Source organism: Oenanthe melanoleuca, chromosome 2 (genome assembly GCF_029582105.1).
Source record: "Oenanthe melanoleuca isolate GR-GAL-2019-014 chromosome 2, OMel1.0, whole genome shotgun sequence".
NCBI lineage: Eukaryota > Metazoa > Chordata > Aves > Passeriformes > Muscicapidae > Oenanthe > Oenanthe melanoleuca.
In genome coordinates this window covers 133,321,518-133,338,560 of record NC_079335.1, presented here as the reverse complement: position 1 = coordinate 133,338,560, position 17,043 = coordinate 133,321,518, and the positions used below count along the sequence as shown (strand labels likewise).

At 40.2% G+C, this 17,043-nt stretch overlaps 1 protein-coding gene across 3 annotated transcripts; it reads left to right on the top strand.

The window, feature by feature from the left end:
- The first annotated feature begins 60 nt into the window (after positions 1-60).
- Positions 61-2,810, top strand: LOC130248927 (microtubule nucleation factor SSNA1-like). 3 transcript variants are annotated; one of them, XM_056483088.1, is made up of 2 exons: positions 61-262; positions 1,200-2,810. In XM_056483088.1, exon 2 carries the CDS (start codon positions 1,241-1,243, stop codon positions 1,583-1,585), a length of 345 nt encoding a protein of 114 aa, XP_056339063.1. In that variant the 5' UTR covers positions 61-262; positions 1,200-1,240; the 3' UTR covers positions 1,586-2,810. The 3 variants fall into 3 exon arrangements, with proteins under 3 accessions (XP_056339063.1, XP_056339062.1, XP_056339064.1); XM_056483087.1 differs by having other exon boundaries at positions 61-266; XM_056483089.1 differs by lacking the exon at positions 61-262 and adding an exon at positions 874-922.
- Positions 2,811-17,043: the final 14,233 nt, after the last annotated feature.

The following is a 17,043-nucleotide window of genomic DNA, read 5'->3' as shown; positions in this document are numbered from 1 at the left end:
GGCTCGGCCCTCCCTGCCCCTCCCGCCTCGGCCCACTCTCCCGAGCGCTACCTGTCTTCGGAAAACATCGCGTTTTTCCGGAGAGACGTTTCCGCGCGGCCGTCAGGGCGGCGCCGCGTTCGGAAACGCTCGGGTGTTTCCGTGACCCCTCACGGGCCGGCGCGGCCGTTGGCGGGCGAACGGGGCCGGTTAGCTGAGGGCAGCGCGGCCTTGGTGGCAGAGCCTCTCCCTCGGTGGGGAGGAGGAATCGCGATCCTGCCAGGCAGGTGGGGGCAATAGAGGGAATTGCGGGGGGGAGGTAGGAATGGGAAGGTCTCCTCTTACCTACCCCCTCCTCCCCTTCCGCCCGGGCACTCGATACAGCGGCAGGAGCCATTTTGTGCGCGGCGCGTGTTCCGCGGGGCCGCGCTCGGCGGCGAGGAGGGCGTTAAAATGTCCCTGGGTCGGCGGGCGCGCGTTCGGGCCGTGGCCCCGGTGTGTGCGGGGCTGTGAGCGGCGGCGAGGGGCTCGTCCTGGCCCCGGCACCCGCCCTCCGGGTCACCCCGGTGTTGGAGGAGCTCCGGGCGCTCGCTGTGTCGCGAAGAGTCCCTGCTGTTGTCTGTGCTTGCTGAGCCCTCAGGGATGAGGAGAGATGGCCATAAGCTAAAACACGAGAAGTTTCGCCTCAGCATGAGGAAGAACTTCCTCGTATTGAGGATGGAAGAGCGCTGGAGTAGGATGCTCGGGAAGGGCGTGGAGTCTCCGTCTGCGGAGACATTCATAACCCACTTGGGTGCTCCAGGTGACCCTGTCTTGCCAGGGCGTTGGACTGGATGATCTCCAGAAGTCTCTTCCAACCCTAACCATTCCGTGATTCTGTAATTTTTCTTATTTCCCTCAAAGTTGGAGGTACAAAGCATCCTACATTCAGGATTATATGAAGGTATTATTAAACATATCATAAATACTTTGATACCGTTGCCATGACAGTGTTGTAGGAGACAGCGGTTTTCAGTAAAGTTTTAAGAGCATATGCCAAATTTTGTCCTGTCCCCTTCTTGAAAAGGGAAGAGATGTGGCACATCTCAGAGTGAGCACGTTAACCTTAAACAGAGAACCTTGCCCTGTGGCTCCATGTGTGCTAGTGAAGCGTAATTCATGGCAACACTCTTACAGATTTTTCCTGTTTGTTTGTTTGTTTTCCTTTAATTGGCATACAGAAGGCCGTTGCTGAAAGGGGACTTCAGGGAGTGAGTGCAGGATGACTCAGCAGGGAGCTGTTCTTCAGGGTTACAATAATGAACTAGTGAAATGCATTGAAGATTTATGTATGCAAAAAGAAGAACTGAACAAACAAATCCAGCAAGCAGAAGAGGAAAAGAGTAAACTCCAGCATGAAATCCAAGTCCTCAGTGAACAGCTGGAGTGTGTATGTGAAAACCTGGCCCATAAAGTGGCTTCACGGAATGAGCTTGATAAAATACTTGCTGAAACTGAAGCTGCTTACATGAAGATTTTGGATAGCTCTAGAACTTTACTTAATGTCCTGAAGAAGGAAGTGGGAAGCTTAAAGCATTCACCAGATCTGAAAACGAATATAACGTGAAACAATCAAATGTTTGGACTCTGCAGTACTAAAATTCCACTAGGTGAGAAACATGGTCAGCCATGGAATGTTACAGTATAAGTACAGATACAGTATAAGCAGAGAGGGATTTTCTTCCAGTCTTTCTGTATGCTTTATTATTTTCAAATGCACTAGAAAATGGATTAAATAAAGTTGCCGTTTTGCTTTAAAAAACCTACTTAATTGAACACTACAAAAATTAGCAGATAGGTCGTTGAGGCAGATTGGAGACTGTCAGTTTCAAAAGCTTAGAAAAAAGACATGTTTTATTGGTTGTCTTCAGATGCCTCCCAGTAAATTTTTCTTTGAAAAGTAGTGGATGCAAGTGAATCAGATACTACTTATTTTCACTTTACAAATGCTTAGGCTTTACTGTTGGGACCAAGTGAGAATGAGCTGTTTAGCTTCCTGTAGGAGCTTGGAATTCTGTCTAATGCATGCACAAAGGTAGCCTTATTTACAATAATCACCTGCCTGAATAATAGAGGGATAAGGTGAGAAATCAGGAGTAATGCAGAGCATGGAGGCTTAAAATTTAACTCTGTAAGTGGTTCATGCACCTTCAAGGTTCAAAGCCTTGTTTAGAAACACGTGCTGCAGTGAAAGTCAGGTTTGGTGCAAGTGCACAGACAGCTACACCATGAACATTTGGACCAGTAATTCACTTGGGTGTAAGAAAAATGTATCAGTAGCAACCAGAAGTCCTGAAAAACCACTGAGGTCTGGTTAAAAGTACAGAGGTAAATACAAGACCAAACAAGATAATCCTGGCTAAAAAAACAGTAATAGAATTTTTGGGAGCTCTTTTATTGCCTTTTAGTCTATACTGATATATTAAATAACTGTAATAAGATTATGGCGAGTAATGAACATCCTGAAACTATGCAGAAGAAATACAAAGGTGAAAGAAGAAAATGAGAAATGGCTTGCAGCTATCAGCCATTCTTACAGAGGACACTAAAACAGAACTTAGTTTAGAGATCAGGGGTGACATAATAGCATGGCATAAATTTCAATTTAATGCTGTTTTTTGTTTATGCTGAACTTCTCTGTTCAGCACAAATCTTTCTCAGCAGTATGTGTATGTACACATGCATTTTGTCCTTCTTATTTGTGTGTTACAACAGCAACTTTTTAAGCTGTGTTTTGTAGTAAAATCTTCATTCAGTGCTGATTAATTGAAAGCAGTGCGATTGAAATCTCACTTGATAGTGGTGTGTCTCTCAGGTGCACATATAGAGGAAATGGAGATGTGAATAGTTCTGGTGATAGTTCTTCATCAATAATAGGAGCAAATTTTATGTTCCTCTGGTTGCCAAGCTGCATCAGGGGTGAGTGTGACTGAACTAATCACAGTTTACTTGTATGGCACTTCTAGGGGTCCCTCTGGGGAATTCCCAGTGGGTAATGCAGAGGTGATACAATTACATCATGTCGGGAGTATTGCTGTTGTTGTGCTGCAGCAGTCAGGACCACCTTGTTTATGTTGAAGTGAAACACCAAAATTTTGCTATTTTTAGTAGCAAAAAAGTGATATATTTAACAGGACATTCTGCCTGCCCTTAGACTGGAAGTAGTAATTGATTTACAGCAAGGTAAGAAGACTCAGGAAAAGTACTAACTAAAGAGCAAGAACTTTGAGTTGCAAATGTAAACTGCTATCTCTTATTAGCTGTACTGGAATTCGAAATTCTGAATTACAACTCATATCATAGAAAGCTCTTTTACAGAGAACAGTACAGTTAATTTCTAGTATTTCTGGTATATACTAATAAACAAAACAGGTTTGTTTGCTGTAATCATAAATAATGCTTCTTGTTCTACAGAAGCTGGTAAAACTAAAGAAGCTTTAAGAGAAGCCTTATAAGACTTTAAAATCTACTTCATAGCCATTATTAGGTCTAGTTGTAGGTACTACAGTGACAAAACTAAATAATTGGAGATACTTGAAATTTTTTTTACAAAACTAAGGGAAAAATGTTACTGTTGTCTAATACTTATGTTCATACTGGGGCCTCCCAACATTCAAATAAAAAGTTGAAATGTTGCTAGAATTCCATTCAGTGATCCCAATCTAAAATTTCCATTTAAGTTCACATTTAAAAGCAGAGAGAAATAAGCAATCTCTAGGGCTTGCCTATTTTTAGAATAACTCCAAAGTGTGGCAGTCATTTTGCACCTGTAGAGTTGCTACTCAAAAATAGTGTTTAGCATTTTATTCTATATTGACCCAAATTAACCCTTTTATTCAAGTCTTAACCTTTTTCATTGCTTTTTCAGACACTATAAATCTTGACATGAATAGCTTTTGTTAAACAGCTTCACTTTGTTCAGAAGACATGCAGACTAAGTTTGTCCAAAGTATTGCTGGAAGAGAAATGGTAGTTTGCAGATGGCAGCAGCTCTGCAGGGATGACCTGAAACAAGAAGTTTACCTGGAATAAGGCAGGTCATAAGTTTGAAGTATCATACTTATTCCTAATTGAATTTTTATATTGAATTTTTATATTGAATTTTTATGTCTCTCTGAGTTCAACCTGATACTTTACTGGAAGCTCCTAGCTTACAGTCTAGGAGCCTTACTGACAGAAGTTGGGTTCCTAATCTAAACTGCTGTGTTGGATGTTCTGTATCTATGTGAGAAGACAGTTTTTGAAACTCCTCCCTGTGCCTGATTCAGAGATTTAGTGAAATGCATCTAGAGCATTGGTCTAAAGTCCTGAATTTATGTAAAGGCACCTTTACCTGATTTCCAAATAACAAAACATAACTGGAAGAGATCTGATGATTCCCTGCTTTTGTAGTAATGCTTCTTGAAAATGTGCCCAGCACTTAAAACACCACACTGTTGTGTGATCAAGTTTTTTCAAAACATTTGACTGTTGACTCCTTGCAAGTAAATTGAAGAGATTTTGGCAGTTACCAAAGAAGCTGCTTGTGGGTGGTATATTGAAGTAGAAGTAATTTTCTGTGTGGAAATGATTATAGGAACCACTGGGTGAAGTGCTTAAGCCAGCAGCCATTCACACCCCATAATAGTATCTTTTTGGAGGTCTTACCCTGCAGTTCAGGTATGTCCCACTTGCAGTTTTTGTTAATCACCTTACAGTAATGGAGGTGAGTGGACTGGGGCTTCACCCTAATTTTAAGGGTAGGGAATAAATAGAAGATATGGATATGAAGTCCTGATTTGGGAAGACTGCAGCATGAGGGGTATCATAGAGAGGTGGAGTTTCTCCTCATTTCTGTCTGCTCTAAGTACTTCTTCTGAGCTACTGCCTGCAGTTCTTGCTACCCAATAAATCAAATTCTAGAAATCATCTGAGCATCATCTGAACTCTGGACTTTCTCCCCCTTCCTTGAAGCCCACTGACAGTCAGCAAAAGAGGCAACTTGTGTTTTGTTTTCTCTTGCTGTCTTTGATTTCTTTCTATTCTAACAGGAGACTGTGGAATCTGAGCCTTCTGTTTGCTGGGTAAGTGTGCTGCCAGGCTCACACAGGTTGCAGTGCTGTTGTTTCCTGTCCTGGTTCCTCTGCTATGAACAGTCCTCAGTGAACTGCTCAGTTTATAAAGAGCAAGTTCTGTGTGTACTTGATGTGTTCTGTATGTCAGATTGACCTTGGAGAGTTTAGGCAGTGGATTGGCAGGTTTTTGGCTCTTGATGAATGCAAGAGATGTGTTTTCTTGGGCTAGGAATTCTTCAGACCAGGAAGACTAGGCATCTTCAAATACCCGAAGAACTGTACAGTCAAACAATGAAGCAAGCTGTAGACTAAACCCGGGTGACTGGATCTTGGATTGCTGTTTCAGAATCAATTCCATCTAGGTCTTGGGGTACAAGTGTGTTCCACTTCAAATCAATTAACTGGATTAAGCTAAACTGGAACAAGGTGCTGGTAATTCTGTAACAAGAACATTGTGAAAAATGTCAGCCAAAGGATCAAATGTCTACAGGTAATTAATCATACTGATGAGTCACATGCAGAGGACCAATACCTATTGCTCTTTAGATGATTTTGCTTGTTAGGAGAGATTTGAGTGATAAGGTGTAGCTTGTGGCAGTTACTTCAACTTGCAGTAGATCCTAGATTCTTGGGGTTTTATGCAAGGAGTAGACAAAAGCTATTTTTATGACTTATTTTATTTTCAAAATTTCCTTTTCAGGAATGAGGAAAGAAGTATTAAATACTTTAGTGTTGATTTATTTGTGTGTGTTGGTGATTTTCGTGATGGATGAACAGGCAAGTTTTTCTAAAATCAGAGTCCTCTTTTAGCTTTAATATATGTGCTTGGTTTTGAATATAGATGTAAATATTTTTTTTCTTTTGGGTGAAAGACAGACTAGCCTTTGAATTAATTTGTGCACCAATTGCTTTGTCAGTGTTTGTTGTTTTACTGGGGTGGAGTCAGGCACCATGGCCTCTTCTTGGGTGTCTGTTCTATGCATGTTTTAAACTTGGGATGAATTTTTTGTTCTTTGCCCTTTAACTACTTACAAATATATCAGGGATTTTATTAGATGCCCCAGAGTAGTCCTTGATAGTTGTCTACCTCAGTTGGTTTTAGATGAAGTTTGGTTCACTATCTAGCTGTAACACCCAGCTACTTGCATGCTAGATGTTGATTAAACTTGGAGACGTTCAAGCTTGCAGAACTAGGAGCTATATGGTCATTCATAGTTTTAGCTTGTGGGGTTTGTGTGAAAAGTGGTTCAGTGTTGTGGTCTGTATTTACAAAAATAAAATGTTAGTAGAATTGAGGCTAATAGAACACTTTCATTTTGTAGTGTTTTCAAAAGTAGTTTTTACAAGATCTTGTGGGGTGGAACAATTTGCAGGGTTTTTTGTCTATTTGTGCAAAACTATGGATATGCTGCAGTGACTACTACATAAAATTTGTAGATCTTTGTACAAACTTGGGTGTCTTATTTAGCAGCACACTGGAAAATAACAATGGAAAATAAATGCATTTTGATGATAGCACACCCATTGTTTCTGACCCAATGCAAAGCTGATAGTAATTGTAAGTATGCTTAATCTGAATGTCAGAAATGGGAAAATGTTACTTTTAGAATAGGATTCATCCATATCAGAGGAAAACAAGCACATGTAGACAGAGATCATGTTCAGGAAGAGGCATTTTAAAAAAGTCCTGGTAGTCATGCTCTGGAGCTGGGATCGATTGTGATTCCACTGACTGTGATGGGAGCTTGTTTCTCTCACACCTGGCTTCAGGGACAAGTTTAGTGAAGTTTAAAGGGGTTTCTCCTCACAGCCTTAGCAGCACTCATGTACAGAATGTGTGTACTTGGTCCTGAAGGATTTAGAACAGTGCTGAGTGTTCTTGTTTACTCTCTTGTGTGAAATAGACACACAGTTTCCTGGCCAGCCTAAATCAAGACCACAGGAGTATTAAAGACTATAAAACAATTGTAAGAGGCTGAACAATTTTTGACACCTACTTTGAAAAATGTTTAAAATTATGAAACCTAATAGACTGGTCACAGAGCATTTTGAAGTTAAAGCTATTTTTTGAACTTCATATATGTAGGTTCTCTTGCTTTAGTCAGAGCTCCCATAGTTGGTTTGAGGTTTTCCTTTGATATGGGATATATGGGAACACTTCTAGAAAACTATTTACATCATAGTCCGTGACAGATTTGTAATTTCCTTTTTTTAAAAAACTGAATAGTTGATTTAATTGAACTTAGTAAAAAGTATCCTATTTCTTTCCTAAAGGCTTTCAAATCTCTCTCTCTGTATTCAGAATTAGATTAAAGTACTATTTGTTGTTATATGATTATTAACAAATTGATATAACTTGGATGCTGATTCTTAGGGGGCATGTCTGTCAATTCCTGACAAAAAAATCCTCTTCATATTCTGCAAGCTTACACTTCTTTTTTTTAACATCTTTTTCCTTATACAGTAAGAGCACTTTAAGTTGAATATCAGTATGAGAGAGTTTGTCTTTCGAATTTTTTTTAATACAGTTAGTATTCAGGACTGAATCATACACTGTCAGGTGTTTAAAACAAAACACGGGCAGCAATTCTTACATGGTTTTGCAGTTGTTCCATAATAGAAATCCTTATAGATATTTGTGCTGCTCACTGCCTTGTAGTAAGTGAGATTAATTGCTGTAACTCATGAACCCAAGGTACTTTTTTTTAAATACTGATTCTTCCTCAAGTATTGTTGCTAGCATGAGTGGAATGGATACTCCACTCCAGGGAACATGGGGCAAAAGATGAGCTGCCTTTTTAGTAGAGAGGAGCATCCTTGTTAGCTTTGTCCATGGTAAAGTGATGTGAGACAATTCAAATGACATGGTTGGAATGATCATAGTTCTGTTGTAAGGTTCCTTGAAGCAAGCTGAAAAAAAGAAAGCCCAGTCTATGCTGTCAGTCACAAGGACTGTGATACCAAATTGCACCCAGGTTATCCTTAAATGCAGGAGCTCAGGTGCAGCTGGAAACAGTGCAGCTGCTGCAGAGCTGGGCTCAGTGAAGGTTGTTTTGCCCTGCCAAGAAGCAGTTGACCCTGTGGACACTCTTAGGAAATCTGATACACTCTGGAGTCACTGGAGTTCTTCCTGTTCTCGAAACTTAGGGAATTCTGCATCTTAGTGACACATGACTTTGTGACATGACTCTATGAGAAGGATATTTAAAATACTGTACACTTTAGTGGTTTTTCTCTGAAGCCTAAAGTGTTCTTGCTTTAGATTCAGATTGTTCAAGTTCAAATACCTGTGACCAAAAATACAGATGCCCACGTTCCACTGAAGCCCACAAGCCTGTTGTTGGTAGTCACTGTGTAGTACACAAAGTTCTTGGTCAAATGCAGTCTTAATCCTTCAGTCAAGTTGCAAACTTTGTGGCTTCTCTTAGCTTAAATGATTTGCACAAAGTGCTGCTTGCTCAGTTTGGAATGTGCTCTCGGTTTTTTGTTTGTTTGTTTTTTAATGAAGTATTCCATTGAAGCCTCTGTGGCACTCTGCCATACACATTCATGGTGTGCATGTGAGAATGTTTTCTTTGAGAATGTCAGAAGGAAACTACCTCTACAGCAGCAATTTAACTGAAACAAGATTTGGTCTTACACCATGCTGGTTTTTAAAAGTATTTTAAAATGGCTCATATATATGAATATATATATTTGTATAGGATATATAAACAAGTGCATCCAATGAACTGGTCACATAGTACCTTACAGAAAATGTTAATATCTTTATCCCCATGATTGACAGTGAGACACAGTAGTAATCTGCCCCAAATAAGGGACAGATCTGGGAATAGAGGCTTTGCTTTTTCAGCCTCAATTGCATGCTCTGACTTGGACTGTTTCCCAGGGATTCATGTCCTGTTTGGTGTTTTGACATAAACTGTCAGGATTATGCATTCTCAACCTGTGTGTTGGGGGAAGGGATAGATATAACTGATTAGAGGTACACTTTTTGCTGTTGCTTTCTCCACATTGCATGCAGCATGATGATGATGATGTTTAAATGTGTTCCTCCTTTCTCCATGGATAGACCCTGCATTACAAGGTATCCCAACTCCTGAGCTGCCACTCACTTTCCAGACCTGCTCTTTCCAAGCCCCTGCTTTGGATCCTGACTATAAGAGGTGGGGCAGAGGAGCAGAAAGAACTTTTAATGGTAGCTGTTAATTAATTACCTTTCAAAGCCTAACCTTTTTCAGATAACTTTATAGATCTTATTGTTTTATCAGGCTGCTTATTACCTTGTATTAGTCAATGTTAGACCACCAGGATTTTTAGGCATGGAGGATCCTTGATGTATATCACAGGCAACCATATTCCACCATAGCTTGTTTGGGGTTAATGGGTTGAAGTAGTATGGCAAGTGAGGAACTCCAGGTATCTGGATGGATGGGGCTCTTCTATAGTGAAAAGAAGCTGGCTGTATGAATTCAGATTAAGAACTACTTTAACCTAGGACAGGTGGAACCTGACAGCAGTATTCATATATAATGTGTATATAAATATACTTAGCACTTTCTTAAGTGTAGAGAGTTCTTGGTAGAAAGCTGACTAGTGCTTCAGTGTTATATGCCATTAGAAAAGACAATTTAAACAGGTAGGACATCAACAACTTGCATGAGTTTGTGTACCCTGTTATTTTCAATTGCCTTAACAGTCTTGCTTCCACATAAGCCATCATTTGTAGCACCATCCTGATCTTGTCCTGCAACAGCTTTTTTTGCCTGTATTTCCTACTCCTTGTTTACCATGTTTACAGTTATCCCAAGCTGCTGACCAGAAACATGCTGCTCTTCTGACATGTGATGGGTCAGAGATGCTTTCAGTATCTTAATATTGTCCAGACATGTTCTGGCACACTTGGGAAAATTGTTTGCAGAGATAAACAGATTGCATTCAATTTGGTAGTGCCCCAAAAGTTATGGTTGGATGGGGTGATAATATTATATTCCAGAGAAAAAACAGAAACCTGATCTGAGTTTCACCCTGAAAAAAGGGTGTGGGTCAAAGCAATGGATGGATGGGAATTTTCCTGATATATTATGGAGATTAAAGAACAGAAGTTTATTTTGTTTGTCATTGAGGATAAATAATATAATGTTCTGCAGATAAAAGTCTATACGAGATGCTGTAATTTAATTAGTATTAAGGCTGTGTTCAGAGTGATGTTTGTTCCAGAAATGTTTGCTTTGTGTTTGAGAAGATTTTAACTTGAAATTGGAAAGAAATAGAGTGCTGGATCTTGCAGATAATTATCTCATTGAGGAAGCTATTATAGGTCACCTGTGTCGTCTTCAAAGCTCTAAGTGTGACCTGTATTGCAAATTAATAAATACATGCTAAGGCAGAGTGGAGTATGGCGCAATAAGGCTGCTTGGACAAAGTTATGTCAAGGCATTGTACGTATTCAGCAATTTTCTTTGCAATCCTGCTCTGTTTTACAACCTAATCTATTCCCCACTAAGATGTGCTAGAGATAAACATTGCAGATGCCTTTGCGTGCAGAGAGGAAGGAGAGGCAATTAAAAGTCTGCATGCTGTGAAGTCTCTGGGCACTAGCAGTGTCTGCACAGACCTTTACAATGTTTCAGGGAACAATTGGTTTTTCTGTTGTCTGGGGTGACCAAACGCAAATAGTTTTTGAACGAGGACAGTAACTCAGTTATTTTCACACTAGCTAAAGTCCTGCTGGTTTGCATAAAGGTTTCCATTTTTATTTACTGATAGCAAAGTCTTGGTGACACATTGGCTCCTCCAGATCAGGCACTGTTTTATGAGCGCACGTAATTTCATTTCTGACAAAGAAAGGACAAACTTCTGATAATGTAGTGAAAGAACCTGGGGCAGGGCAGTATCTGGTATTGGCCTCCATTAAAGCCAAGGAAAAGCACAAAAGGACAAAACTGCTGGCCATGGTCTGAATCAAACAGGGTTGCCTCCAAGAGTAGCAACTGAGAGGGTTTTTCTTTCTTTTAACTTGCTCCCTCCTACATCATTACTGGGCTGAGTAAGAATTTTCTTTTGAATAATAATAAATGGGATAATTTGCTTCAAGAAAAACTGGTTTCCACATAGGAGGCAACTAAAGCTGCTCCATGGGAGCTTTATTTATTTTTTTTCAAAAAATTTTCATAATGCAATTTCTAAAAGCAAGCAGCCATTGTATGAAAAGAGAAACAACAAAATGCTGTGTTGGCTTGTTATTGCAGACCTTTTATACTTCAGTTACTTCACTATATGTGCTGTTTCTTGGCTGCAAGTACTGCTTGTCCAAAACATGGATTTTTGGTCTCAAACGTTTTTAGCGTAAAGTTCCTTTTCTTATTTTAGATAAACTTAATAAAGCAGTATACATTGTTACTTATATTGCACGTATATTATATATACATATTATATATTATTTAGATAACTATGTTGTTACTTAGACAGGTATGACATTTACCTATAACTCTTAAGTGAAAGGTTTTTTCCTTGGCTTACTATGCCATGTATTACTACATGTGTTATCACACTGATATAGCTGGAGTGGGGCTTGGTTCTCAGACATTAAGATGACCTTTCAACTTAGATTAGCTGATAAGTATTTTATAGTTTTAGGTGTTGGCAAAGTCAGAAGCAGCCAGACATTGGGAAATGTAACTTGACTTTGCAGATTTAAATTAAAACTTGCCTTTTGCCTTACATGGAACTTTTGTTTCAAATAACTTCTGCATCTGGTTGTGTGTTGGGAGAGCACAGCCAAATGTCTTAAAGAGGTATCAAAAGCCATAGAACCATTTAAATTGAAAAGAATCTCCCAGATGGTCAAGTCCAACCACTAACCCAGAAATGCGAAGCCCACCACTAAACCATGTCCCTAAGTGCCAGGTCTAAGTGTCTTTTAAATAAATAATAGCTGCTTGAGCTACTTGATGCTGCCTCTGCTACACTGGGATTGTTATAGTGGGAAGCTATGATGTAACCTATAGTTAAAATAATCTCATTAGCAGGAGCACAAATCCCTTTAACCTAACTGAAGTGCAGTGTTACTGGATTCCAAAATGTAAACTTTTGATTCTTGTGCTGTGGCCTGTATAGGAGCAAAGAAGGTGACAAAATATAATTTTAAAATTCTGGAATGAGTTTTGAGATAATTAATTAGAATTTAATAGGTGCGCAAGAATTTTATGCCACAAGACTCACTGGATGTTAGTGGGTTTTGTGCTGTGCTTGCTGTTGCTCTGGTTTTTAAGATTCAGGATTCTGCATGCATTTCTCAAAGGCCTGGCTCCTGGAAGCAGGGCATTTTCTTTGTCTTTCTTCCCCTACCCTCTGAAGTTACACTTCTGTTTCTTGTAAAGAAAAGGCTGAAAGCGCAGAAGCAAGTAGAAAGGCTCAGAAATGCAAATACAAATAATTGTAAATCTTTTTCATGATTTAACAACAGTCTCACACTTCGTGCTTGGCTTGATGTGTCTTTTTCAGTGCCTGAAGCTGGTCATGGTCAAAGTCCTATTGAAAATGTCACACCATGTTATACTTCAGTCAAGTCAGATGCAAGGCACCCATAATCTGTGGCTGTAGGACATAACTGACTTTCTGTACATCTGTATTTAAATTCTCTCTTAGTACCTTTAGCAACTACACCCAGCTTTCCACAGTCATTATGGATTAATGAGAACTGTCAGGGAAGCCTCATTCAGTCCAGCCTCAGTGTGATCTGAGGGTGTCAGGGAGCAAGGTGTGGTTTGGAGATAGAATTCTGGAGCTTCCAGGCCAGCGGAAGCTGGAAGCCCTATGGGATGGCAGGGGAAGGAGGGCTGCTGACTTCTGGGAGAGAGAGCATGTGGCAGCAATACGTGGCCTGTATTTTGCCAGAAGTATCAACCTGACATGATACTTCCCAGAATCAGGAATCTTAGAGGAATGAGCAATTTCAGGGCTGAAAGAGGCTGTAAGGGATCTCCAAAGAGTTATCATGATGTATTTATTCCCTGCAAGAGAATGCAGGAAAGGTAAATGGGAAGATGTCTGAAAAGAAGGGGTTTGTAGTACTTGCAGAGCTTGCTTTGGAGTCTGAAAGGCCAGAAATACCATCACGACATCTAGCTGAAGACTGAAGATGTGATTTAGAAACGGAACAATTTATCAGACTGAAGCTAAAGATAGAAGTAAGTATGCTGTATAAAGGGCAGGATGAAGACATTTTAATAAAACTAACTGATCAAGAGAGAATAAGCAATGACAACAACCAGAGGAATTTTTCCGAGAGGAGAATGTCAGAAGAATTGCCAGAATTGTATAATTTTTCAATTTTTTTTTGTAGAAACATATGAACTTAGTGTCTAACACGAAGAGAAATCTATCACAATAAAAAAAATTGAATCCTTGGCAAAATGAACATGAATTTTGATGCCATTCCACAATTACTTTTGACAAATGCTTTTAATTTGGCCCAAACAATAGTAAGGAGGCTTTGTGGGTGTCATAATATTCAATCTAGACCTGAATGATTTGTTTCAGTCATCATAAAGAGGGGACAATAGAGGAAACATGACAAAAATATAGACAACAATAAGTAGGGCTGCACATAATTTTGGCTTTCCTATTTTTACAATAAATCTTTGTGGTTTATTTAAAGCCTCAGATCCCAGATTTATGTAGTAAATAATCTAAGATTTCATTGCACAAAAAAAAGCTTATATACAAAGCATGAAGGGGAACCAAAATAGATATTTTTAAGAGACAAAAAGTAAAATCTACCATTACTCTAAAAAAATCCAAAGACATAAAGACTTGATGCTGCTGTTGGAGCTCAGGTCAGTATTTATAGTGTGTTGGTTGCTCAGACAGACATTGCAAAGCCTTGTATGCTGTCCTTTTTCTTTCCTTAGCAACACTCTCTGAGCCTGGAAAATAACATGCCTCTGCCCTCTGTTTTATGTGCTTTTTTCCTTCAGCAAATGCTGCCAAACCCAGCGTCTGATTTCAGTCCTGATCTGGAATAACTCCAGGGGTGTACACGAAGCCATCTCCTTCTTCCCTCCTCACGGGGTGGTGGCAGGGAGGAGAGTCAGGACTATTGTTCTGCCTCCCTGTGTCCCTCCTGCAGCAGCAGCCAACATTGTTCCTTTTTATTTACTTCCCCTCTCTGTAAACCAGCAGGGCTCCCAGCAGAGGGATGCAGCTCTCATTAGAGTAATTAGGCTGATTTATGAGAGAGTGGCACAGTGGAGCAGAGCTTTCCTAATACAGTGCTCCCCACGGGAGGCTGGGCACCCACCCAGCTGCTGGCAGGGCAGTGCTCGGCCTGGAGGGCCCCATCTCTTCCAGCTTTAACATTGGTGAAAATGGACAAACACGTGCAATCAACGCTTCTTTCCTTCATGTGATGTTCTCCACAAGTTGTGTGTTCCAAGTTCATACTAGAACTTTAATTAATAGAGGAGAGGGATCCTTCCTTGTTGTTAACTAAGTGTAAGTTTTGGCTTACAGAGGACTCCTCGAGCAAGTTTGCTGTGTCACTGGAACAGCAAGAGCTGGTAGGGCTTTGTTCCTCTCCTGCTCTGTGGAGGTTTTGCATTACTTTTATGAAAGGCTTTTGTATGGTGAGTTAGGAAATTTCCTTCTTCCAGGGAAAATGGTATGAATATCTTTTGTTCATCACATTTCCTTGGTATCTTCGTGGCAAGATAGTGTGTCCCTGGGAAGTCCTGCTACACTTTGGAAGTCCCATTTGAAATGTACATGGATCTATTTAAAAGCACATCTAAGCTTTTAAAAATAAAATATCATTAGCACTTCTGCCTGTTGTGTTTCTGCCAGGCACCAGGATCAAACTTGAAAAACTTGCCAGCTACCTGCTGTTCCCAGTGCAATATTTGTGGTCACCTGTATGAAAGAAATGTATCCATCACTTGTCTTCACTAACAGGGTGGTATTTATAGTGCCTGAAGGGCAATTAAATAGTTTTGTAATCATCCCCCAAGTCTATAAGAGTGTATTTTATCCAGGAGTATTTTGATGGTGCTAAAGGTACATTCAATAGCCTCTCACATTGGAAACTCTGAAAATCCTCCATGAACCCAAGAAGCTGCCGGTAGAACCAAGCCAGAGAAGTGAAAGGAGTAAAAAAATGAAGTGTGTGTTGTAAACTGACATGAAAAATCGTACTGCAATTGTAATTGCCTCAAAATGCCTCATACTACCCACAGGAAAAAGCACGTAAGCATCCAGCATTTTCTGTCACCTTCACATCTCAAATGCTCTCAATGCACTTGCAACGGGAACATTTGCCTCTGTCTTTTGCATACGCAGAAAAGCCGTGCATGCCCCAGTTTCATTCATCCCGTTGCCTCATGCAAAGCCTCAGTGTATTTTTGGCTGCCACAAAGTTGATCCATGGGGGAATATACCCCCCACTTCATATATTTGCGTTCCCAAAACTGAGCAAGAACATTCCTCTTCACTTTGTAAAATAGAGGTGGGGTTTGTAAAAGAGAGAGGTGGGGAGGGCAGCCCCTGAGACCTTTACAGCTGGAAGAAAAATTTTGGTGCATATTGATACCTCATTAGTCTGTGTACACCACAAAACAGCATCTAAAAATGTATCCAAACCACAACTTTATTCCTCAGAGGTCACTCTTGATAGGTAAATATGCCACCCGATTTTTTGTGCCTCCAGACACAGTGATTTCTCTGATGGATGTGGGGCATTCCCATGGGAGAAGCTCATGGTGTTGCTGTGTGCAAGGGCAGTCTGTTGGGAAGAGACACAGCTATAAAATGGAGAAATGGTTAAAACACTGTGCAGTTTGCCTCTCTCCTAAACAATCATACTGTACTCACTTTCCTCCTCAGAACTGCTGCCTTGGGGAGGTAACGAATTACTGTTGCCATAAACCGTAATCAAGATCAGATGTGCAAAGGGAAAGGCCTTGCTCAAATATCAAAGGGTCTTAAACTGCCAAAACAGAGCAAGAGAGAAATCCTGAGGGAATCAGAGATGTAATTTATGACTGACCTTCATTTTAACTGGGAAATGTGTGCTCTTGAATGGCAATTTTTCCATGAATGCACATTTTATTTTGTTTCAGCTGATTGGGAATCTTTGCTGCAGCGGTATTGATGTAAGCTCCCAAACAAAGAGCCAGGGACAAGGACCACATATGTATTCCAGAAACATTTCTCTGCACTGAACCCATCTCAGCAGTGACAGTGCCTGGCTTTGTCATCCTCTCTGCCACGGCGCTGCCTTCCAGGGCTTGCTTCTTTGTGTTTACATCATTGCCCAAATGACTCCACATTTTCTGCATTCTCATAAGCCAATTGTATAGGGAAAAAAGTGAAGTAACAACTCTTCAGAGGGATTTTTGCTGCCACAGGAGCCACAGGAGCAGTTGATGCTTGGACAAGCTCTTAGTCATTCAGAGTCCAAGCAGTACAAGAAAAAACAGACATTAAATCTTTGCAGTGAAATATAAAATCACAGCACCACAGTGCCTCAGCTTCCCATGTGCCTCAGCTTCCCTTTTTTAATTTCACAGGGTAACATTTGATGACTCGCTATGCTTCACAAAAGTTAGATTATAATCTAGTTCCAAACTTGTCTTTGCAACAGACCCAAACTGCACATCAACCACTGGAGAAATTCAGATCCTCATTTCTATCCGTATTCTGTATTTCATGGCCCAATTCCAGCCATAGTTTAAAACAAAGATGTTTAGCTGCTGTCAGCTCAAGTACTGTACTGGGTTCCCCTGGCTTGCCTACAGATACACTATTTTCAAGCAAATACTCATTTACATAATCTCAGAATTATACTTTGAATTCCTTTTAAATTCCAGTTAAACATTTTGATACAAAAGCATATTTTCTAAATTCTCCCTTACACTGGGCATGAACTACAAGCAACAGAAGAGCTTAAAAGGGACAATGAAAACAACAGATT

What these genes read in the sequence shown, in the direction of transcription:
- LOC130248927 (XM_056483088.1), top strand. Translation starts at nt 1,241, where the DNA reads ATGACTCAGCAGGGAGCTGTTCTTCAGGGTTACAATAATGAACTAGTG.